This window comes from Chionomys nivalis, chromosome 7 (assembly GCF_950005125.1).
Source record: "Chionomys nivalis chromosome 7, mChiNiv1.1, whole genome shotgun sequence".
Classification (NCBI taxonomy): Eukaryota; Metazoa; Chordata; class Mammalia; order Rodentia; family Cricetidae; genus Chionomys; species Chionomys nivalis.
Window position 1 is genome coordinate 16,613,670 of NC_080092.1, and position 24,370 is coordinate 16,638,039.

The 24,370-nt window shown below is 50.7% G+C and overlaps 1 protein-coding gene across 1 annotated transcript; it reads right to left on the reverse strand.

Moving 5' to 3' along the window:
• Window positions 1–21,994: 21,994 nt before the first annotated feature.
• Window positions 21,995–24,114, reverse strand: Tlx3 (T cell leukemia homeobox 3). Its single transcript, XM_057776571.1, has 3 exons — window positions 23,694–24,114; window positions 23,109–23,352; window positions 21,995–22,205 (listed from the first exon to the last, which is right to left on the reverse strand). Exons 1-3 carry the CDS (start codon window positions 24,112–24,114, stop codon window positions 21,995–21,997), a joined length of 876 nt encoding a protein of 291 aa, XP_057632554.1.
• Between the last annotated feature and the right edge of the window lie 256 nt (window positions 24,115–24,370).

The following is a 24,370-nucleotide window of genomic DNA, read 5'->3' on the forward strand; positions in this document are numbered from 1 at the left end:
ACAGTGACATCCCTTCCCTGAGGCAAGGCCACCTGGTCTTGAGTCTGAGAGGAGAGAGAGAGAGAGAGAGAGAGAGAGAGAGAATGGGGGGGGGTTGGGGGCGGAGACAAGGAAATGTAAGGAAGAAAATAAGTCCATGGAAAATCTTGAATATTATCTTAGCTCATGCACAGCAAAATCAGTCTAATGTAAAATAAAAATTGGGAAGCCAGAACAAAGAACACGTACTAGAATCGGAAAACCGAATCTAGGGAAGAGACAAATCCTACACCATACAGCTGACATGGCTAACTAGTAATTATGCTTGCGTTTGTCTCTGGGTTTCCTGCCTGCTGGCAGGGGGGAGTTGGGACAGCCACTTTAGGCTCTTGTTTTCAAAACACAGAGAACACGTGGACTCAATAAGAGGTTTTCCTCTTGCTCTGTATTGAACAAGAATCACCCCTTGTGACCTTATGGTAACCCCACAGGGAAATGTCAGCTTATCATCACGGCAAATCATGGCAACCCAAAACTCAAGTGGCCCTTGAGTCTTGGTAACTCCGCCGGAAGTCTGAGTTCCCAGCAGTGCTGTTTGGGAAAGCCTCACTTTCCTGATAGTCTGCTTGCATAGTTTTTCTCTTTTATTTCTACATCTTCAAGTATTAAGTGCTTGGGGTTGATGAAAAGCACAGGGAGGAAAATACAAAGGAATCTGAACGTCAAGGAGGGGTGTGGACAGAGAAGTCTCCACTGTCTGTGGTGATACACATTCCAGAACTGAGCTCTCACCAGCACATGTCCCGAACCTTGGACAGCACTGAACTCTCAGAGAAACTTAAGGTCTTTCAGATCCGCTGTATCATCTTCACGCAGTGCCCTGTCTTTCCACGTTTCATGCGTGGAGCCACCTCGGCATTGACACCCTTGTGCTTGGAGGTCATCGCCAAATCAAACAGACTTACTCATACTCAACAACAAAGATGGCCGCCAAGGATACGCTGCAAGTGAAGATTCCATTTTAAGAGTTGAGGCGATGAGATGACGTGCTTAGAAAGGCACACAGTTTAAAAGTTATGTAGTGTGCAGGTGGTGGTGGCTCACGCCTTTAATCCCAGCACTCTGGAGGCACAGGCAGGTGGATCTTTGTGAGTTCAAGGCCAGCCTGGTCTACAGAGTGAGTTCTAGGAAAGTCAAGGCCACACAAAAAAACCCTGTCTGGGGGGCTGGAGAGATGGCTCAGTGTTTAAGAGCACTGACTCCTCTTCCAGAGGACCTGGGTTCAATTCCCTGTACCCACATGGCAGCTCACAACTGTCTGAACATCCAATTGCAGGGGATCTGACACCTTCACACCAATACACATAAAATAAAGTTAAATAAAACCATGAGAAAAAATGACAAAACCCTGCCTGGAAAAACCAAAAACAGAAAAAAACAAGTTACGAAATGTTTTTCTAGAAATTTCCATTTAATAATATATTAGTTAGCCAGGCGGTGGTGGCACACGCCTTTAATCCCAGCACTCGGGAGGTAGAGGCAGGAGGATCTCTGGGAGTTCGAGGCCAGCCTGGTCTATAAGAGCTAGTTCTGGGACAGGCGCCAAAAGCTACAGAGAAACCCTCTCTTGAAAAAACAATAAATAAATAAATATAATATATTAGTTGATATAATTTTTTAAAAACCTTTTTTTATATTCATTTATTTATTATGTATACAATATTCTGTCTGTGTGTATGACTGCAGGTCAGAAGAGGGCACCAGACCCCATTACAGATGGTTGTGAGCCACCATGTGGTTGCTGGGAATTGAACTCAGGACCTTTGGAAGAACAGTCAATGCTCTTAACCTCTGAGCCATCTCTCCAGCCCCATTAGTTAATATAATTAATATACTCTATATTGTTTTTTCAAGACAGGATTTCTCTGTGTGTCTGAATTCTCTGGTTGTCCTAGAACTTATTCTGTAGACAAAGCTGGCCTTCGAAATCACAGAGATCCGTCTACCTCTCTGCCTCCTGAGTGCTGGGATTAAAGGTAGGTATGTACCACCACTCCCAGCTTTTTTCTTTTTCGAATAATTTATTTTCTTTATTTTTGTTCATTGGTGTTTTTGCCTGCATGTGTCAGAAGTCTGGAACTGGACTTACAGACATGTGTGAGCTGCCATGTGGGTACTGGGAATTGAACCTAGGTCCTCTGGTTCTGATTCTCTGGTTCTTGGTTCAGGTCTTCATTCACCCCACCCCCACCCCAGTTGTCTGCACATTATCTATGCATGGAGACCTTTTTATGTAAATGTGCCATTCGGTATGGTACCTGGCTTTCCCCTTTGCCACAGATCTAGAGATAGTTCCTATCTTCTTAAATAGTTAACAAAGGATTTCATGACACAGGTAATCTGTGTTATTAAACGAGTCCCTATTGAGATTCATTTAGGCCGATGATAATCAATTGCTTTTTTTAAATGATGCTGTAATGAGTTTCCTTGTACACACTTCTTTGAATAAGCAGAGAACTGCACCTATTCACTAAAAACTTGGATGTGGAATCATTAAAAGAGAATGTTTTTCAATCAAGAAAGACATTGTTGAATTGCGCTACGGAAGGCTGAACAATAACTGTCTTGTCAACAGTATTTGAGGGTGTCTGCTTTGGTCCCTCTTGTCAACACAGTATGTAATCTTTTGTTATTGCTGCGTTATCTTTGTTTATCCCTTTCTCGATTGTTGTCCCTGCTCCATTTATAATGCGTACAGCTAGGGTCCTCTAGACTTGGTACCAGGGAGCAGCCACTGCGACATGGAAGAGTGAAATCCCTTGCTTCTTTAGGGATTTCAAGATGATAACAGGTCTCTGAACACTGGGGGCAGTCACAGAGCTGGCCTTGCACACAGGGCGGAACTAGCAAGGGAATGCCAGGGAATCATTAAAAATGACAAGCCTGAGACTTCCGTCACGAGAGGAACACGCGGAAAGGGGGACTGTCAAGACGTTCTTGCCCACAGCTTGTCGCTTCACCACACGGAGAGTAGATGTGCTGTTTGGGCAGCACAGTGCACGCAGAATTTTGAGCGAGGCCACAGAGCTTACTATATGGCGAGCTCTTGGCTCGGTGTGGCTAAGGCGGGTGTGATGGGTCAGAGAACTCCGGGTGCAAGCGCTATGGTAGGCCTTCGCTGCCGGCTAAGCGGGAGCCAGGCACCCGTGCAAGCGCCTTCCGGAGGGGCGGCTGGGTCGCGAACCTCCTGCGGGCTTCTAGACAGCCTGCCACCCGGGCCAGGCAGTGAGATTTAATCCTCCTGCTCTCCGCCTAACTTAGTAGAGGGCGAGGAGCAGCAGCCCGCTCATAAAGCCTTGGAGCTTGCAGCCCGCTGTGTTTGGGCAAAGGAGGTGGGGCTCCGATCGCCAAGGGCAGGCTTGAGAGAAGTGGGGGAACCGGAGAAGCTCTGGATCGCCGGGAGTGAGGGAGGCCCGAATGAGAGCAAGAAGTCAGAATAGGGGAGGGAGGAGGATTGAGAGGACTATCCAGCATCCCCTACAGTGACTGAAAGGATTGGCACCGTACAAGTGATTCCTCCAGACAGCACCCTCAACGCAGACCCAGGGTACAGGCTTGTGTGCTCGGTCTTGCAAGCAAACATCTCCTGGCTAGTGCTGATTTGGAGGCTGAGTCAGCTCTTTAGTGTGGCCCAGGTAGGATTCCTTCAGTGCACCGCGCAGGTCCAGGGAGGACGCCACAGGGGGCGGGCCTGGGCCTCACCACCGACCTGACCAGACCTGACCTTACCTGCAGAGTTACTTCGAAAGCTCCAACCGGCTCACAAGTCTAGTCCAAGATGTGTGTGCAGGGGGGTATGGGGGAGAGGCGGTCTTGACCTTCTAACTGTCAGAGTACCAAGTGGCACAGGGCATCCCAGGGCAAAAGACAAGACTAGAGTGCAGGTGTGTCTTCTGGGATCCCTTACAAAAGGACAGTATGGATCAATGGTCTCCCTGCCTGACCTTATCTAACCCTAATTGCCTCCCAGATCCTCCCTTCTAAAGTCACCCTTAGTGGGTCAGGTTTTAGCCTCCCCAATACTTCTCAGTGTGCACTTAGCCCTACTGAGACCCAGCTTGTATGTGTGTGTGGTGGTGTTGGTGGGGTAGCTCCAGGGCTTGGGCATCTAACAATCTGCCAGATTTCTTTTGCAATATTTTGCAAATAGGCCATATATTACACACAACTTTGGAGGTACAGCCCGTGGGATTTCCCCCTTAATTACAGCTTCTCTTTTGAGGCAAAACACTTGTAGCCTCCTGCTGACTCGAAGCAGTCTTTTTTTTTTTTTTTCCTTTTTTTGAGCTAGGCCTAGAGGTATACATCTGTAATCCTAGCACTCAGGAGGTTGGAGACAAGACGACCAGCAATCACAAGTTCTAGACCAACATAGGCTGCATAATAAAATTCTGTGATGAAACCAAGAGCTAAGCAAAGCAAAAGCATTGCCTGGGACAGCAAGCTACTCTCACCTTAGATCTCTACCCTGCCACGGTACCACTAGGCTCCTCCAGAAAAGCCCTTCACAGCTAGGACCTATGGTTCCCTACCCCACCCTCACCCACTCCCACCCCCTTCCCCACTCCCACCCCCTTCCCTTTTGTGGGAGTAAGCCATCTTTGAGTTTTTCCTTAAAGCATTAGACACTAGAATTGTGTGCGTGTGTGTGAGTGTGTGTGTGTCTGTGTGTGTGTGGCTTTTCTAGACGAAATTTCTCTATGTAGCCCTGGCTGTCCCTGACCAGGCTGGCCTCAAACTCAAAGATCCACCTGCCTCTACCTTGTGAGTGTTGGGATTAAAAGCAAATATAAAATTTTTAAGTAGGGGGCTGGAGAGATGGCTCAGAGGTTAAGAGCATTGCCTGCTCTTCCAAAGGTCCTGAGTTCAATTCCCAGCAACCACATGGTAGCTCACAACCATCTGTAATGAGGTCTGGTGCCCTCTTCTGGCCTGCAGCCATACACACAGACAGAATATTGTATACATAATAAATAAATATATAAAAAAAATTTTAAGTAGGTTTTTTTTTTTTTTTCCCAAGACAGGATTTCTATGTGTAACAGTCCTAGCTGTCCTGGAACTTGCTTTGAAGACAAGGCTGGCCTGGAACTCACTGAGCTCTGTCTGCCTCTACCTCCCAAGTGATGGGATTAAAGGCATGTACCACCAACGCCTGGCAATGTAAATATTTTTAGAGTTTGCTTTTTATATTTAATTATGTTAGTGTGTCTGCATGTGGGTATGAGTAGCTGTGTTTGGTTCCAACGGAGGCCGAAAGAGGAGCCGTGGGTCCCGTGGGTCTAGACTTCCAGAGGGTTGTAAGTCACCTGATGTGGCGCTGGAACTAACCACTCAGGTCCTCTGGAAGGACAGCAGTCATGCCTCTTAGCCCCTGGCAGAGCCATCTTCCCCGCTCCACAAATGATTTTTTAAAAGAACAATGTTCCAGCCAGGTGGCAGAGGTGGTGCACTCCTTTAATCCCTATACTTGGGAGACAGCTGGATTGTTCTCTGAGTTTGAGGCCAGCCTGGTCTGCAGAGCCAGTTACAGGACAGGCTCCAAAGCTACAGAGAAACTGTGTCTTGAACCGCTCCCCATCCACCATTTCCCCTTCCAGGGCAAAATTCACCAGTCACCAGCATTGCCCCCAAGAAGCCCTCCTAGCTCAGAGACTCAGGAGTCCGCCCTTGCAGAGGGCTCCCTACTCCCCACTGACCATGGCCCTCTGGCCCAGTGACTGCCCCGCTCCCCATTCCTGTCTCACGTTTCATTCCAGGGCACCAGCATGGTTGGCCTGTAACTTCTTTGTCCATCTTTTCCCTTCGAGGCCCCTTCCCTTCACACCCAGTCCCTGAACATTCTCTTCTCTTGACCAACATCTATCCGCTGGGATCTACTGCAAGTTCTCCAGGGCAGAGGTGGTGTATGTGTGTGTGTGTGTGAGTGAGTGTCTCTGTGTGTGCACTTTTTCCTTTTTAAGGATTTGCTTGTTTTAATTTATGTCTGTTTTAGTTACTTTTCCACCGCTGTTATAAGACACCATGACCAAGGTGTCTTACAGAGGAAAGAGTTTACAGGGCTTACAGATTCAGAGGGTGAGTCCCTGGCCACCATGACTGGAGCACGACAGGCAGCATTGCACTGGAGCAATAGCTGAGAGCTTACATTCTGATCCCCAAACCCAAGGCCGAGAGAGCCAACTCACAATAACGTGGGCTTTTGAAACAGCAAAGCTCACCCCTAGGGACACACCTTCTCCAACAAGGCCACGCCTCCTCCAACAAGACCACGCCTCCTCCAACAAGACTACATCTCCTCCAAAGAGGCCACACCTCCTCCAACAAGACCACGCCTCCTCTAACAAGGCCACACCTCCTAACCCTTTCCTAAGGGTTCCAACTGGAGACCAAGCATTCTAATATATAAGCATGTGGGATCATTCTCATTCAGACTACTACAATGTGTGTGAGTGTTTTCTCTCCATGTGTGCATGTGTATGTACCATGTGTAAGCCTGGTATCTGCAAAGATCAGAAGAGGGCATGGGATCGCCCGGATCTGGAGTTACACATGGCTGTGAACTGCCACATGGGTGCTAGGAACTGAATCTGGGTTCTCTTTGATAGCAGCAAGTCCTGTTTACTGCTGAGCCATCTCTCCAGCCCCACTGTGTCCTTCCCCTAGCCCCATAATCTAAGGTTTTGTGGGTGCTAGGCAAGCCCTCTATCACTACATTTCCAGTTCTCTGAAATACTCAAACCGAAATATAACAATTATGTGTATATATGGGGTACAATCGCCATTTTAATACGTGCATCCATGAATTTACATGCCTTTCACCTCAGCTACCAAAACACCTGAAATCTCCTCCCTCACAATTTTGAAATGTAAACACAGTAACTCAACAACAGCCATCCTGCTGTGAGCTCAGGGCTCAGGTTTCCAGGCTGTTTTACTGACAGGATCCACCCATTCCCCATTCCCAGCTGTGGTACCCACCAGTCCACTCTATATCCATGAGTTCAGCCGACATCACCCCGCATCCCTCTCCCTGGGTCTGACTTAGTCACTTCACATAATACCCTTCAGGTGCACCCACGCCCTCACAAACCACAGGACTGCCATCTTCTTCAAGGCTCAACAGGATTCCACAGTCTCTGTCTACTAGATTTTCTCCATCATGCCTCCATTCGTGAATGTTTAGGTTGCTTCCTGGGAGTGTGGTGCAGCGAACATGAGGCTCCCCTATCCTTCACCCATGGGGCTGGGGATGGAAGCAGACCCTTGTGCATTGGAGGTAAGTTCTCTACCACTGAACTAAAGCCCTGCCCTCAAGAAGGGCTGTTTTTTACGGTCACAGACTAGTAGAAGTGTGTTTTGATTCTGAGTACACTGAGCCTTTGATATATATAGTTATTGGTTTTATCAGACAGGGTTCCTAGCTGTCCTGGAACTCACTCTGAAGACCAGGCTGGCCTCGAACTCACAGAGATTCATTCACCTGCCTCTGCCTCCTGCGTGCTGGGCTAAAAGATGTGTGTCACTATCGCAAGGCTGACTTTGTTATTTATAACTGGCTAACTCTACCTAGAAGGTTTCAGATTCTGCCCCTTCCCCTTTCAGGGAGAGGTTTCTCTGCAGGCTCTGGAGGGAAAGAGAACCCTGGAAGGCAAACATAGCCCAGAGGCCCTGAGCCCTCAAGCTGCCTACCCCTGCAAGGCCTTTTTGTGCCTGGCTCACCATCTGGTCAAAGCTGGAGTCAGCTCTCAGGCTTCTGCTTTCTCTCCACGGAGCTCATCTGACTGCAATCCCCCAGCACTCTCTGCAGTGTGGCAATCAAGGCTGAGGAGCAGCCATACTTAGCAGGGATCCGAATGCCTTCATTAACTGGAAAAGCTATTGGTGTTGACATGTAGGGACATCCATTTTAGTTATGGCAAAGAACCTCCTTATTAATTATTTAGATCCAAGAGAAAATAATACATTGAAAACAGAAGGGAAACATTGGCTCTCTTCTGACTTGAGTATTTTGACATGAGACCATCATGGTATATGTGCACAGATATGCACAGTACACATGTCTGAAACATACAAGCACAGAACAGAATCAATGGACCCACATCGCCCATTGATTCTGTTCCTCTAGCGTCTAAGAATTCTGTCAATTAAAGAATGGCAGAGACGAAAGTGCTGGCTATGTTTGAGAACAAGCCATAGAAAAACAAGCTACAAAATCATAGACGTTGGTGTTAGGCGCCTGAAAGGACATTTAATTCAAATAATTGGTCCCCTTTCTGAACTCCGGCCACTGCAGACATAGGCACGGCAAGATGAAGACAGAAAATCCTGACAATCATTCAGGGCAAAAGCACCTTCCACAGGACGACAAAGCGCTTCCCCAGACGCCCAGCTTGGGTGCTTGGCTGAGTCCTCTCTCATACTGTGCTCAGTGTCACAGCCACTCACTCACTCATGAGCATTTCCTCTTCTGAGTCTCTAATCCGGGTTCTGAAAATCGCAGGCAAGTGTGGTTCATCTAAAAACTTCGTGGTTGGGGCCCAAGCTCCTGACCTCAAGCCTTGAACCAACATAAGACATGGCAGGTCATGCAGGAAGGCCTGACTCTGTCTTTAGTTGTTTCTTTTCTTTCTAAAACTATTATTATTATTAATAGTCATAGTAATAATAAAGAAAAAATTCCAAATCCTTTGTTGGGGAATATTATTTTAAGCTGTGTTGCTTTTGTTTATGTTGCATTTGTTTAACTCTGTGAAGCTGTGATTCTTTGCCTGTCGGAAACACCTGATGGTCTAATGAAGCGTTCAATGGCCAATAGTGAGTCAGGAGCAAGGATAGGAGGGGCTGTCAGGTAGAGAGGATAAATAGAAGGAGAAACGAGGAAGAAGAGGAACAAGAGAACAAGCAGAGAAGGACATCAGGAACCATCCACCCAGCTACACAGCAAGTCACGGAGAAAGAGGTAAAGAGAGGTATATAGAAAAAGAGAGAGATAAAACCCCAGAGGCAAAAGGTAGACAGGATAATTTAAGGTAAGACAAGTTGGTCAGAAACAAGCCAAGCTAAGGCCAGATACTCATAACTAAGAATAAGCCTCTGTGTGTGATTTTTTTGGGAGCTGAGTGATGCCTCCCCCCACCCCCAAAATCCAAAAGAGTAAAACACCACACAACAAACCTTGGTGTCCAAAAAAGTACAGCATGGCTAGGATAAAGCTCATGCTGAGTACTTGCCTAACAAGCACCAGGGCCTTGTCTCTGCACAGGAAGCAACAACAACAAAACCAGGAATTACACAAAGCTGCACCATTCAGCGGCAGGATGGTGTCTGTTTTGTCCTTATCACCCATCCGCATCTCGCACGTTACTGTAACTCATGACTTAATGAGATTATATTCACACCAGGCAGGAAAAATGGCTTGGTGGCTAAGAGCGCGTACTGCTCCTGCAGAGGTAGGTCCCAGGTTCGGTCCTCAGCATGCCCGCAGAGGGACTCACAACCACCTCTCACTTCAGCCCCACGGGGATCTGGGTATCAGTACCCCTGTTTATATATTCACACACAGACACAGGACACATAAATATAATTGAAAATATTACAAAAATTCTTTAAAAATTACTCCAAAAATATATTCATGTGCTTTCAAAGCATCTCCAACTCCTTCACAGTTCACAGAGTGCCCTCTGTCCCAGCATTCTCTCTTCAGCCGTGACCTTGTGGGCATCAGAGTTGGTCTCTGTGTCCTCATTTGTCCCACAGAGCACCTCTATGTGTGTGATTATTATTATCATTTTATGTGCCCTGGTGTTTTGCTATGGGTGTCAGGTCCCTTGGAACTGGAATTACAGATAGTTGTGAGCTGCCATGTGGATGCTGGGAATGAAACCCGTGTACTCTGGAAGAGCAGTCAGTGCTCTTAACTGCTGAGCCATCTCTCCAATCTATGTGTGTGTGTGTTTGAGACAGGGTTTCTCTGTGTAACAGCCCTGACTGACCTGGAACTCTCTTTGTAGACCAGGCTGGTCTGGAACTCACAGAGATCCACCTGCCTCTGCCTCCCGAGTGCTGGGATGAAAGGCGTGCGCCACCACCGCTCAGCTAGTGTGTGTACATTTTAATGGCATGTAACATGCACGCTGTTTTGTAACTAAACCATTCCACTGTCTAGTGCACCTGTCCATTTTCCATTTTCCCAGTGTTTTAATAGCTGACTTGGAAGGACCGATTTTGAATGACTCACCTCAAACTGATGGGTATATGTCACTTTCGGCTTCCCATTCTTGCAGTCATTGCGAAGATGAACTTATAGGAATTTGTAACTTTGGACACTGGTGTTCCTAAGCACTGTTGTTTTTTTTTTTTTTTTTTTGGTTTTTTTTTTTTTTTTTTTGAGTCAGGGTTTCTCTGTGGTTTTGGAGCCTGTCCTGGAACTAGCTCTTGTAGACCAGGCTGGTCTCGAACTCACAGAGATCCGCCTGCCTCTGCCTCCCAAGTGCTGGGATTAAAGGCGTGCGCCACCACCGCCCGGCACTGTTTTGTTTTTTAAGATGAGGAGAAATTCATGTCATTTCGGGCCAGGTGCTTGCCTGTTATGCCAGCACTCAGGAAGCTGAGGTAGGAGGGTTATGCCTAACAAATCAACACACGTTCCAGTTCATGCCTTGGTGCTTCTGTAACACTGTGCAGCCATCGCTGGTATCAAGTTTCATCACCTTCATCATCTAAAGAAGCCCCTCCCCATTAGGTAACTATTCCCCTTTCCCCGTCTCCTTTCTCTCTGTTGATGCTACTCCCCCATCTATGAATCTACCTCTTCTGGACATTCCACACAAGTGACATCATACCATATGCAGCCTTTTTTTCCCCCCTTCGACACAGGGTTTCTCTCTGTAGCTTTGGCACCTGTCCTGGAACTTGCTCTGCAGACCAGGCTGGCCTCGAACTCACAGAGATCCGCCTGCCTCTGCTTCCTAAGTGCTGGGATTAAAGGCGTGCGCCACCACTGCCCGGCCCATATGCATCCGTCTATGTGTGTCTTCTTTCACACGACGTCATGATTTCAAGATCCTTTCATGCTGTGGTCTGTCTCAGTACTATGTTCCTTTCCATTCCTGAGGATAGGCCACAGTTTGTTTTTTTTTTTAATTTATTTTCTATATGTGAATGTTTCATCTGCATGTACACCTTTATGCCAGAAGAGGGCATCAGATTCCACTATAGATGGCTGTGAGCTACCTTGAGGTTGCTGGAAATTGAACTCAGGACCTCTGAAAGAGCAGCCAGTGCTCTTAACTACTGAGTCATCTCTCCAGCCTCTTATAGTTTGTTTTTTTATTCCTGAAAAGCAGGGTGCTACAGGAGAGCCTCCTGTGCCCTCCTCAGGGTTCGTTCTTTCTTTCTTTCTTTCTTTCTTTCTTTCTTTCTTTCTTTCTTTCTTTCTTTCTTTCTTTCTTTCTTTCTCTCTCTCTTTCGATTTATTTATTATTTATATAATGTTCTGCCAACATGTTTGCCTGCCAGAAGAGGGCACCAGATCTCATTACAAATGGTTGTGAGCCACCACATAGCTGCAGGGAATTGAACTCAGGACCTCTGAAGTAGCAGTCAGTGCTCTTAACCGCTGAGCCATCTCCCCAGCCCCATTGTGTATCTGTTCCTAGAAGTGATCCGAGTTATTTTGTCACTTACCCTGGAAGACTTCTTTCCAAGAACTTTTGTTGGTTTTGTTGTTTCTTTTTAATCAAGAGGTGGATAAAAGAGGCATTAGCCCTCAAGTGCCTCCTGAGATGGAGTTTCTTGAATTGGAGAGAATTTTAGGAAAGTCGGTGACTTGGTCAGATTTTATTATGTGTGATAAAAACGAAACAGCTCGCTGTAGGAAGGACTCCCACTGCTCCCAAGACCTGGTCCTTGGGGGCTGGAAACCAGCGACAGTAATACATAAGCTCTTATACCCCACCCACTGGAGTGCGTGTTGTGCTGGCTCCTGGTTCCAGCTGCTGCAAAGCTGCACCCATTCATTTTTTCCATTTGTTCTTTTTGTTGTTGTTGTTGTTTTTGGTTTTGGTTTTTCAAGACAGTGTTTCTCTGTGTAACAGCCCTGGCTGTCCTGGAACTCATTCTGTAGACCAGGCTGGCCTTGAACTCACAGAGATCCGCTTGTCTCTGCTGTCTGAGTTCTGGGATTAAAGGCGTGCGACACCAACACCTCCTTTAAAACCTTCTAAAACTGCCTACTAAGTGCCAAGTACTGATCTAATAAAGGCAAGAAAGCCCCCCTGTACTTCCCAGATTATTCCACAGCAAGAAAAGTGTGGGCGTGAAGAAACGACACAGTTAAGGGCTAGGGAACCGTCAGCCCATCCCATAGGAAGAACCAACGACTTGACTCAGTGTCCCCATCTGGACCCTCATTTGGTAGAATGATGCGGAAGGCTTGCAGCCAGCCAGGTAGCCAGGTGGCAAGGCTGTATCTCAGGTGGCTCACACACCTGGTTCAAACCCTTTCCACTACCCTGATTACAACCTGAGCACTGGGACTGATCTTTCAGGCTTTGACTCCTGCTGCCAGAGGAGGAAAACACACTGTCCATGCTTCGGGAGGAAAACAGGTGTGTGTGTGTGTGTGTGTGTGTGTGTGTGTGTGCAGACAACAGCTCAAGAGCCATTACTCAGCCGTTACCCATGTGCCCATGTGCCCAGCTCCCTGTGGCTTTTGAACTAGTAATAGCCTGGGCTTCTTTCTCAAAGTTCTGGTGCCCCAGGAAGTGCCCAGAAAGTCATTCAGCTGGCCTGGGTGCTTCCTCTCCCTGAAGAAGACTAGCTACCATTGGTACCCCACTTCCAGACCCTGAGGCCTCCTCCCCTGGCAGTGTTCCCTATCCAGCTCCCTGCAAATGTCTTTGAAGGGGAACTCTCCATCTCCAGCCTGTGCTTCCGGGACTTCTCACAGAATGGGGGGAAATCACCCAAATCCAACTTCCGGTAGAGGGCGTAGCCACTGCAGAACCCTCTGGACAAACTGTGCCTGAAGCTGATAAGATCTCTTCTGTTAGAACTTTCTTAAGGCGTCATAAATCTTTTATTAACATTTGGTATTATACTAATTAAAACTGTTCTCTGTATGTATTATTAATTTCCCTAGCACTTCTTGCTGGGGTGACATTTTTAGCCAGCTAAGCAGAATGTAGCACAGTAAATAAGAAGAAACTCATTTCCAGACAATTAGCCTTGCAGAAAAATAAGTTGGTTAATGGAAGGCATGATGATTACAAATTTTACCTAAATAAACAGGGTATCTTAATGGTGACTCTTCAAGCTAAGTAAACAGATTGGGGTGGTAATGTCCTAAGCAATACTTAAATGTAACTGTTTAATAAATTGGCAAATTACTCATTTCATCTTAGAACAAAATGGTAATATTGTAGTAATAACCTAGTATATATCCCGTAAATATGAGGCATTATCACTTTAGCTCTGAAGAAATCACCACAGTGATATGTCAGCATTGATCTAAGACTGCAGCATTTTATCTCAAGTTTATTACCCATTTTTGAGAATCGCTGAGATTTTCAGAGCATAATGGCAATAAAAGAAGAATTTAAAAAGCGCTTTAATGTGCATAAGTTAATCAGAGGTATCCTCGGGGGGAAAAGGAAATTTGGTAAAACATGAATTATAAGCATCATTTAAACTTACTTTGGACACTAGAGATAATAAATGGCACCATAATTTAGAAATAGCTTTTAACATCAATGACGGTAAGTACCACTTTACTGTTCATAAGAATTGCAGAGCAATGGTGCTGAGGCCAATTTTATTAGCCATTTTTTTCTTTATAAAAGCAATCCAGCCCTTTCCACAACTGAGGAGACAGGAGCAAGAGTTACGTGCTAATATGCAAAATGCATTTAAGTTTTTTGAAATAGAGAATAATAAATTGTGCCAAAAGATAGAGTCTGGAGACGAATGAATGATCATTTAAAAAGAATAAGGCGCTCTCAGAGTTTACATATTTGGAGAAACTTGATAAAAAAAAGAAGCCAACAAATTGTTCATACATTTTTCCATTTGCTGGAGCATGCGAGTGTGCTTTCAAAGCTGAGAGATGAAGCCATAAATCCCAGCAATCGGGAGATGCTGCAACAGGAATATATTTCTGTAAATTGTCGCCACTGACAAATTGCTTTTAAACTGCGTGCAGTGCAGGTTCAACTTCCTTTCCAGGAAACACACACAACCGACTTGCAGGGTAGCTCTAGACCCTGACCCTGACCTCAGCTCACCAAGTGCAGGCAGCCAACTCCCGGGTGGATTTCTCACTCTGGGTGGCACGTCACCGAGACTCCAAGAGCCACCCACTAAGTGCAGAGCGCTTGGCTGAACATCACAGAGTCTCCATAAAAGGCTGGAACAGTGCACAGCCAGGTTTGCAGAAACTGGTTTTTGTGGAAGAAAGAAATCCAAGACATCAGTCTAGACCCTGCCCCCCAGGATTTAATAACTCCAGGTTCAAGGCCTTTGGCTCCTCCACCCGATGAATCTAAGGACCCACAAAGCAATCCGTCTCACTTGATCTCAAAATCTCAGACGTATCGGGGCAGCACAGATGCCAACTTCCTCTGCTTTGGACATGACTTGTATAAAAGGCCTGGAGACCTCATCAAAGAAGCCCCTGATGGAGGTGGGTGGGGAAGATTCCAGAAAGTACAGCGAGGGATGAAAGGAGGAGAGGGGAAAGGAAGGAGAGAGAAGAGGAGGAGAGGAAATGATGAGGAAGAGAAAAGAAAGAAGAAAAGGAAGCCTGGGGCAGGGTGAGGAAGAGGAGAGGGAGGAAGAGGAGAGGAATTGATGAGGGGAGGACAAGGGGCAGTAGCAAGGACCCCGACTGTGTAGTTTAGGCAGCCCCCTGCCCATCCTGACCTGGTCTCATCTCCAGACACTTCCTTCTCCCTCCCTCAGACAGAGCCCAGGAAACACTTGTGGAGGGCTGTGCTTGTTCCGGTGGTGACCAACCCCATGATTGCAGCTGCTCCTTACCAGAGTGTCTGACTGGATGCCAGACTTCAAAGCCAGCTTAGAGGCCGATTGGGAGCTTCAGCAGCTGGATATAGATGGGATGCTGCTGGATGCAAACACACAGGAAAGCTAAAAAGTGGACTTTAGACCTTTGTAGGATTATTTAAGGGCCCAGGCAGATCTTGAGCCCAGAGCGCAGCACACAGTAGGTGCTTTGCACAAATTAGTTTTCTTCTCTGAAGTCAGTCAAAGCAGCTGGATAGCCTACTCTAGTCGACACCAGGAAGATTTTAATATCCCTAAACCTCACATTCCTGTTCTCCAAAACAGAATATTGACATCTGCTGAGTTCCCAGGCTAGTTCTAAGGGTAAAATGCGTAAGGTGCTTGGGTAAAATGCTTAGTTCACTGCCTCACTCACAGTAGATAACCTATAAATGCTATTTACTATTACTATAATTGCTTAGTAAGCATTATTAAGCACCTACAGTGTGACACACATCAGCAACCAAAAGGACCTATTTTCTCAGAATAATCTGGATTTTCAGCTGTCAGTCAACAGTCCAGTTCTGGAAAGGTCATCTTCCCCGGGAGACGCTACAGTAGGAGGCTGAAGCGAGTGGAGTGCGGGTGTTGGCCCTGGGCATACTCAGTTCTAGCTGGCTGTGAGTCCCTGGCTTTTCTTCCTTCTGTGTATGAGCAGAGGGAAGGTCTCCGTGTGTGAGAATTCCCGTGGGCTAACAACAGTCACAGTTAAGTTGTCCTGGCTGCAGATGAAGAGGCCAACGGTCAGAACAAGACAGCCTATTCTCTGGGCAGCAAAACTGACCTGCCAAATCCAGAACCCTGTATGTGTGGTGGGCCGATGTTTCATTGCCCGATTCCATACCACTCTTCCTTAGACCTGCAAGGAAGAGAGAGTTGAGGCGTCCACCTGTGTCATCCACATCCGCAAGGGTCCGCTAGAGCCTGGTTTTAGCTGGGGTAGGAGGAGTGGACCAGAGAGTGGAGGTCACTCAGCTCCTTCGGGAACCGCAAGAATGAGTACCTTCAACTTCTTTCAAAAGGCTCTAAAGAGACCGGCCAGGGAGGCCAGAGCAAAGCTAGCCCAGGATAATGTTTATAAACAGATCCACTTTCTGGTTTATATCCTGTGCTGCCTAAAGATAATGATATTCCAAGAGGCCAGAATTCCCTTTGGCAGGCACACAAAGACTTCGGTTTTAATAACAAGGTGGTCTGAGGCCCCTCCAGCGTAAAGCTGGTGAACTGGGGTTATTTGGCTTCCATTAATGTCCTGGCATCAGCGGGGCTCTGAAATGCTGTGGTGCCCCTCAGTTTCTCATCTGCAAAATGGGGGTTGTAAGTCTGCACCTACCTCCTATGCTATCTGAGGAGCTGTCAGATCGCGCAGGCGCCCTCAGAGCAGCTACTGCTGGCCATTCACAGCCCACCTCCCGATCTACCATGCCCGGGTACAGGTGGCTGCAACTCTGAAGAGGCTCTCAGGGCTGAGGACTGGCGTTATGCCATCCTTGCTCGAAGCCCCCCTTACTCCCCCTCCCCAAACGAACTGAAACTGGAGGCGGTAATAAAGTCCACCCCTGAGGGTGGAGGGGGCTCACAGGTCCTCCCGGGGTTGGGTTTCCTTTTTGTTTTCCCCACCCCCATCTTCCTTAGCTTCACTCGGTCCTAGGAACAAAAGTGCCCCAGCTGTGGTGCCCAAACGGCAGATGCGAACATGTGACTGCTTAGCATATTCAGGCGGTCTGAATCCAGCACCCCATCCTTTCTCCTGCCCCGGGAACCCAGCCCGCAGGGAGTCACGCGGGCCACCTTCTCGTTGTCTTTCCCAGGAGCCTAAGCATTCTTGTTTGCCGCGGCCTTTGCTGGCAGAAGCAAAAAGGGGGAGGGGTGGTCTCCTGAATGGCGGACGAAGGTGGCAAAGAGTATGCCGCCGTCCACCCAGGTCCCAGGCGCTCAAGAGTTTCTGCGCATCCAAAGGACACCAGCAACAGAGCTTGAGACCCGCCACACGCGCGTCCAGGGCAGGGCCTGCTCCACAAGATGTTAAAGCCAGCCAGCGACGTTCACTTTACGTGAAGATTTGGCTTCTCAAAATCGGAAGTGTGGATCAGCACAAACCTGTCTAGCGAACCCACTGCAGAGGAGCTTTCCCAGCTACGGTTTCTGTTGGCTAGGGAGGGACACAGTACTGGTTCAGATTCCAAGGCAAGCAAGAGGTGGTAGTGGGGCCGAGGGGCACAAAGCGGTCACTGTAGTCCAGACAGTTAAGGGGTGAGAGCGAGATTCTCCGGCAGCTTGCCCTTCTCTGTCAGCTCCCCACTGGTAGAACTGGAACACAAGACTGCTAGAGATGGGAGGGTGGATGGTGGGAAGGAAAAATTTAAGCTCGAGTATTCTGTTCAGCTGCGTATTCTTTCTTTTCCCGTTCTGCTTCCTCCCCACACCGACTGGGAGCATACCCACGGGGTATAATAAATACTTCCGTACTGGGCAGCCTATCTGCCAAGAGAACACCCGTTTCAGCTGAAATGAGGCACCGCAATGGGTAATGTCAGGATACTGACAAGTCTGCCCCTGTCCAGGTCCGAGGTGTCCACAGTGTCGCCAGCCAGGGAGGACCTGTTCCGCGTCTGGCCTTTCCCCCACAAGCAACCCTTTGATTAAGCCCCTATGCCATTAGTAGACGTTCAATTAGATTTTTTTTATCTGGAAAGTATTTTAAAAAGCTTTTATTTCTATGATAAATTTATTAAAGACTGTACCGTAAGCCATTGTTGTGGTTGTTTTTCTTGAACAGTGTCTGCCTATTTTTAACTGAGTCAGTCAACAAGGCGCTGAGACTTCTAAGTCACTCATGCCAGACCACCCAGGACCCTGCCTCCCTGTGCCGGGGTGTGTCTCAATGGAAGGTGTGAATGGGAATGGATTCCGCTAGGATTCTGTCGGACTCTGAACCTAGACAGCACCGCCCGGGCTGAGACCTTGGTCACCGAGCGAGCACTGCCTGAAAAAAGTGGAGACGCATGGACCTGCGGACCTTCGGAAACCCTCACTATTACCGAATGCGGGAGCAAACACCAAATGCTCGTCTTCTCCTGCCTCGGCTTTAGTTGTGCCCAGGCTGAGATCAGGATCTGGGGGGAAGATTCCCAGGACCCTCCTGGGTGACATGGCTGTAATTTAGGCTATGCCTGCCGTTCTCTGAGCTCGTGCGAGTGGATGGTAGTTGGGAAGGCACACTCCGTGGCTTCTAAACTGGCACTCTAGGTCCGCCTGCCCCTGAGTGGGGTGCGGTCACCTTCTGGGGGAGCGGGGAGGATGGCACTGTGCTTGGCCTGCCTCACGCTCTGCCCGGCTTGGGGTGGTCGCTGGATCTATTATCCTGGCGTGGCTTCCTCTCTTATGCATACATGGTGAAAATGGCCCGGCAGGCTAGGCAGGGACGCCGGAGACGAGACGCAGAACGCCCTTTCAACTCCCGGGCCCCGTCCACCGTTCAAGTGAGAGTAGGAAGACCCTTCAGCCTCACTGAGGCCTGGGAACCTCTCGTCTGGGTGACTGCACTAGACCGCCTTCTCACCCTCAGGTTAAGCTCCGTACCCTTTCCTGCCTGGATAGGCCAAGCACTGGGCAAAGCGGTTGCTGACGGGCAAGAACGTCCAGGCGTTGCTCCTACCAGCCAGATCTAACTTCGGAACTTCTCTGGGCCTCCGCATTTTCATCAACAAATTGGGGAGGGCATCCACACCTATAGGGTGTAAAACCCACCTAACCAAGCTCCGCCGGCAGAGTCGCCTTTTCTCACGCAGACGCAGGCGACTGACCCGGAGTATTTCTGGCTCCCTCTGCAGGGCTCTGATGTAGCGGAGTGGCCTAGCATCCCTCAGTCCCACAGCGTACTAGCTAGCAAATCTAGCTCTTGGAAGCCTTGTCCCTGGCCCTAGACGCCTTTTCCAGGTGGGCTCTAGGTGCTGCCTCGAAACCCCGCGTACAGGGTGATCCTGCGCTACACAGTGGTTCGGCCAGCCAGGCAGCTTCGGATCTGTAAAATGGGTGCAACGAAGAAGGCCACTGAGAAGGGTCAAGAGGATTCAAATGGCGCAGCCTTGGCAGCTTCTGCTGTGCAGCCGCTCAGCCTGCGTCCCCGGTGCAGCCGCACTCACCCGTTGGCGGATGGAGTCTCGGCCCGGTCTAAGGCTGTGGGAGCATCACTAAGGAGGAGCCCTTGTTCCTTCGGCTCAACCTCTAAGCTTGCCTGACCCTGGTCGTGGCCCCACCTTGGCCCATGGTCCTCTCGGTGGGGAGACCCAGAACAGTGTCTCTCAACGGCTCCCCTTCGGCCTCTCATCCCGCACAATAGCAGAAAGGAAGGTTTAGTGAGTGGAAGGTACAACACACCCTTGCGGCTCAGCAATCGCTCCCACCCGCTGGGGGATCCCACCCTGCTCTGGGTGAGCTGGGCAAGAGATGGTCACCTCATCAGGACCACACGCATGAGATCTGGCTTAGTCTCCTAACTCAATCAGACTGGTACCCGTCATCTAATTCAGCAAGGTTTGGTTGGGGCAAACGGCTCAGAGGCCTTGAACTAGTTAACGCAACGAGTGAGAGGACTCCAGCCCCCCACCTAAGTCTCGGGCTTCTTAACCAGAGCCCTTTTGTGCAAGACTAAGAGCCTGCAAGGAAGAAAAAGACAAGGCATGTGCCCCCAGAGGTTTAAGGATCGAGGTTGACCCTGTCAAAACAACACAAATAATTGAGAGAAACAAAAACGGTAGGCCTTATTACGGAGCAATAGAGCGAATCCTGGAGGACCCAGACTGAGACCACAGCCCTGAGGGATGAACTGATGGCCTGGCAGAGAAGGGCCTCCTCCCCAGGCAGAGGGCCAACTTTTTCCAGCTCCTGACCATGCTCTTTGAGCTTTTCAGCAGAGTAAATAAGAGTATTTCAAGAAAACATCTCGGGAGGGGACCAGAAGCCTGGGTCACCTTAGTTTCCCCCACCCCATGTCTGTTAAATCCTAAGAGGCACGGATTTAGGATTAGAAGGGCTAGAAGCTGCGGGTGAGGATAGGATCTGGGATTGGGGCGTTCCCTTAGTCGATCTTTCCCTCCACCAGCCTTGTAAGGGCTGTCAACACCTCGGCCCGCTTACAACGAAGATTCCCAGTGCCACAGCCTGCAGGGTGGTGCTTGGCTCTGAGAGAGTCAATGGGGTGGGTTGGGACTGCTGGGGTAGGGGGAGGACGCTCCCCCAAAAGTGTTTAGCTGCTGGGAGCTAACGGGGAGCGGAGTCTGGAGGAGGGAGGAAGGGAAGGATTAAAAACAGGAAAAAGAGACAAAGACTGAAACGGAGGCGAAGAGATTCTGAGAAAGGAGGAAGGGAGCAACAGCAACAAAAAAGAGAGAAGGGGGGAGAAGGAGGGGGATGAGCAGAATCTGGAGAAAAAGTGGCTACGAAAAAGAACTGAGCTCGGAGAAATTAAAGGCAACAGAGAACAAATTGTAAAGCGTGAAACCGTAAAGGAAAGAAACCACGACAACAACGGCATACACAGAACAGCACACGGAGAGCAGGGAACAAACGGAAAGAACGGAGAGATGTTTTTAAAAGACCACAAGAATGATAAAGGGGGGAAAAATCAAGGGACAAGGGTGCATGTTTATCGTGGCTGGAAGGGACTCTTTGCTCTGGATCTCGCAATCTAGAAACTTCCAAAGTTCAGTCGTTAGAAATCTGAGATAACACCACGCTGCTGCTACACTCAGGCTTAGGGTTCTGGGAGTTGGGGCACCCCGGATCCCTCCCGTCAAGTGGAATAGTGGAATAGTATAGTGAAGATCGCTGTGACGTCGTATAACGTCATACTCCACCTGGGATCTTGTGAAAACCCCATGTATTAGAAGCCCGTACTGTGCCCGGGCCCTGTGCTCGCAGGACGCCCAGATCCCTTAGAGTCCGGTCCACGAGTGGCGCCGGGCCTCTGGAAAGAGCCAAAGCAGGATATGCGAGTGTCCAGCGTTTCTTCTCCAGCTGCAAAAAGTTCTCTTTTACTCGTTTTCTCACCCACTAAGTAAATTTGACCTGCGACGGACTCAGAACCCGCTCAGGACGGAACTTTCCTTTCCCAGCAGCGCTTGACTGGATCCCAAGTCCACTCCCACCCCGCCGGCAACCGGCTTCGGGCGACTGACTGCAACTGACCTGCACGGCTCGTCCTCCGCTGGGCCCCGGACCGGGGTTCGGGCTGGGGCGAAGCCAATGTAGCTCGCAGACCTGGACGCGACCGCGCACACCGGCTACGGTCGCCATAGGGGTGGGGCGCATGGGCCGGGGTCGCTGAGCGTTCGAGGAACGAAAACGAAATAAAAGCGGCATTAAGTGAAATAGCTAATTTTTTATTAAATAAAACGACTTAAATAAAAGGAACGGAAAAGGAGAGGCGTACACCCAGCCTAAACGCAGGGTGCCCCCCGGCCCCGGGCGCTTCCCCAGTCGCCGGGTCGACTGCCCCTCCTCCAGCGGCCCCGCAGGGGAAGCAGGTGGCCGGTTTCTAAAGAAAAAAGCCAAAACTTTTATTATTTACACGTTTGGGCAAAAGTACAAAGTATAATACAGGCGCCCAGCCCGGGGGTGCGGGCGCGGGGCGGAGTAACGTAAGGCGCTTCTTTGTCAGGCCCGGGCCTGGGGCGGGACAGGGCGCGGGGCGGGGGCTCGGATTGTGCAGTCGCGCGGACCCGGGCCCAGCCCCCCTCCGCGGCCGGCACTGTGCGGCGCGCCCCAGGGCCCACGCGAGTCAGGCCGCCCTGCCCCTCTCGGCCCAGCTTCCCTTCCCAGCCCGGCTGGGGGACCCGGGCGCCCCGCCTGGTGGGGGCGGCGATCTGTAGCTATGGTGCGCGCTGGTGGCTCACACCAGCGAGGTGACAGCGGGGACCTTGGAACTGTCCTCCTCCCAGGGCTGCAGGTTCTGTAGAGCAAAGAGCGACGAGTTGTGCAGACAGAGCGGGTCGGGCTGGATGGAGTCGTTGAGACTCTTCTGGAAGGCGTCGTGTTGCAGCTGCAGCATGAGCCGGCTCGCCTGCTGCCGCTCCGCCTCCCGCTCCTCTGCCGTCTGCCGCCTGCACCCAGGGAGGGAGAGGGACAGCACTGTCACGCACTGGGCATTGCTAGGCCACCAGCGTGCCCCAGCCGTCCTGGGAACAAGGCAGCCTAGCCCCTCGAGGCGCGGAGCCGCCCGCTGCCCGCCCGCGCACACTTTCCCCGAGGCCCGCGGGGTGGGAGGGCGGGTGGGACCGCTGGGTTTTGTTTGTACACCCCGAGGGCGCTGGGAGGGCACTTTGCCCGCCGTCCACCTGCACACCGGATTTTGTGGCTTCGCCAACAATAAATCTTGTTTTTTTTTTCTCGTGTGTGTGTGTTTTGTTATCCCCTGCGGGATAACAGCGGCAGGGCAATGTATAACTGCCTCGGCCCTGCGGCCAATGGGGTCACTTGGGCCCACGGGTGGACTGGCTGGCTGTGCACCACCAGCTGGGCGGCCCCGGATGGGGTCAGTTTGATAAAATTCTCCCAGACACTGTCTTGAAGCCCTCTCTAGGAAACATCGCTTCGTCGTTTACGGGTTAGATGGAAGCAAGGATCATATAAAGAACAGAGTTGGAGTGAGAACCGTACAGCCCTGGCCATCAATCCGAAATCCGAGTGGGTGGGCTGGAACGGGAGAGGGAGGAGAGTGTGGGAGGCCCGGGATGTGTGTGGTGGGGGGGCAGGTGGGAGGAACCCAAACGAGCAAAAGAGGCGAAACAAAACACTGGCGAGGTGGGGCTGGAAATGGAGACGCGGAGGCATAAGAGAGATGGAGAGAGGAGCACAGGTCGGTGGGAAGGAAGGACAACAAATGTGGACAAGAGGGGAGATGCGTGGTTCAGGGAGCGCGGGCAGAGGGTGGTACAGGAGAGGTCAGGATGCTGGGCTGTGGCGCAGGGCGGGGCAGGTGAAGGGCAGGGCCGGGCCTCTCTCACCGCCACTTGGTCCTCCGATTTTGGAACCAGGTCTTGACCTGCGCGTCCGTCATTTTGAGGGACTTTGCGAGCGCCGCCCTCTCGGCCGAGGCCAGGTACTTTTGGCGATGGAAGCGCTTTTCCAGCTCACAGATCTGCACCCGGGAAAAGGACGTGCGCGGCTTCTTACGCTTGGGCGGCGTCCGGTTCTGGTAGGGGTGGCCAATGCGCCGGGTCACGGTGAAGGGCGTGAGCGCGGCCGCCGCTGCAGAGACACATGAGGCCCCTTGAAGCCCAGCCCCACCACCGTTCAGGCCGCACGTGGAGCCCCTGGGGACACAGTGCTCCGCTATTTCGCTCGTCCCGCGCGTCCCCGGCAGCGCCAAGCTAGGCAGGGACGCCCCCCTTCCCTGGGACGCTGGTTTCTTTTTCCCGCAACTCTCGGATTTCCCCTCCCCTCCACGGCCGCCCCGAGCCCTGGGCACCTAGGCCTCCGCCATGCCTGGGCCTCTGGACTCGTTCCTGGGAGTGAAGGAGTGCACAGGGCGCGGCGCCCCTGGCCCCCGGAGGGCCGAGGCCTGGCTCTTGGTGGCCCGCTCTGCTCACCTGTGAAGCGGTCCTTCACAAAGCGGCGGCTGCTCTCCATCCAGGGGAAATTGAGGCCGCCCAGGCTGGAGACCGTGGGCACGGAGGGCATGGCTGGCAGCGCGCTGGGCAGAGGCGGCGGCACGGCCCCGGGTAGCGGCCTGTGCGCTGGCACCCGGATCACCCCGGCGGGGGCCAGGCTTAGGTTGACACTGTAAGATCCCGCGTCCTCGAAGGGCGCGCCGAGGCCCGCAAAGGAGGCGGGCAGAGACGGGTACGCGGCGCCCGGACGGCCCCCGGGGGGCCCTCCCAGGTAGCTGGCGCCGTCGGGGCCCCGCGGGGCGGGTGCGCTGTCCTGGTCCGAGCTGTTGAGGATTTGGTCGATGCCGAAGCTGATGGGCTCGTGCGGGTGTGGGGTCTGCGCGCTGGCGGGCGCCTCCATCCTGGGCGGGCGGAAGGGCTGGGTTGGGCTGGGCGGGGAGGCGGCTGGGTCCCCGTTACGGCGCGGCCATGGAGCGCCCGGCGCCTCCAGTCGCACTGAAACTTTGCCAAGAGTGCGCGGGCCCGACAGGCTCTGTGTCATCTTTCTTGAACCGAACCTGGAGTTTCAGCTGCTAATTCCTCTCCCGCAGCAGCCATTGGCTGCGATCAACAAGCCTCTCTCCTCTCATTGGCTCCCGGCTTTCAATAAAGGCCTA

Excerpts from the sequence above, each read along its gene's own strand:
- Tlx3 (XM_057776571.1), bottom strand. The coding sequence starts at position 24,114 with ATGGAGGCGCCCGCCAGCGCGCAGACCCCACACCCGCACGAGCCCATC. Across the intron at positions 23,353-23,693 it reads TGTGAAGGACCGCTTCACAG|CGGCGGCCGCGCTCACGCCC; the intron begins GTGAGCAGAGCG and ends GTGTCTCTGCAG. Across the intron at positions 22,206-23,108 it reads AATCGGAGGACCAAGTGGCG|GCGGCAGACGGCAGAGGAGC; the intron begins GTGAGAGAGGCC and ends CCCTGGGTGCAG.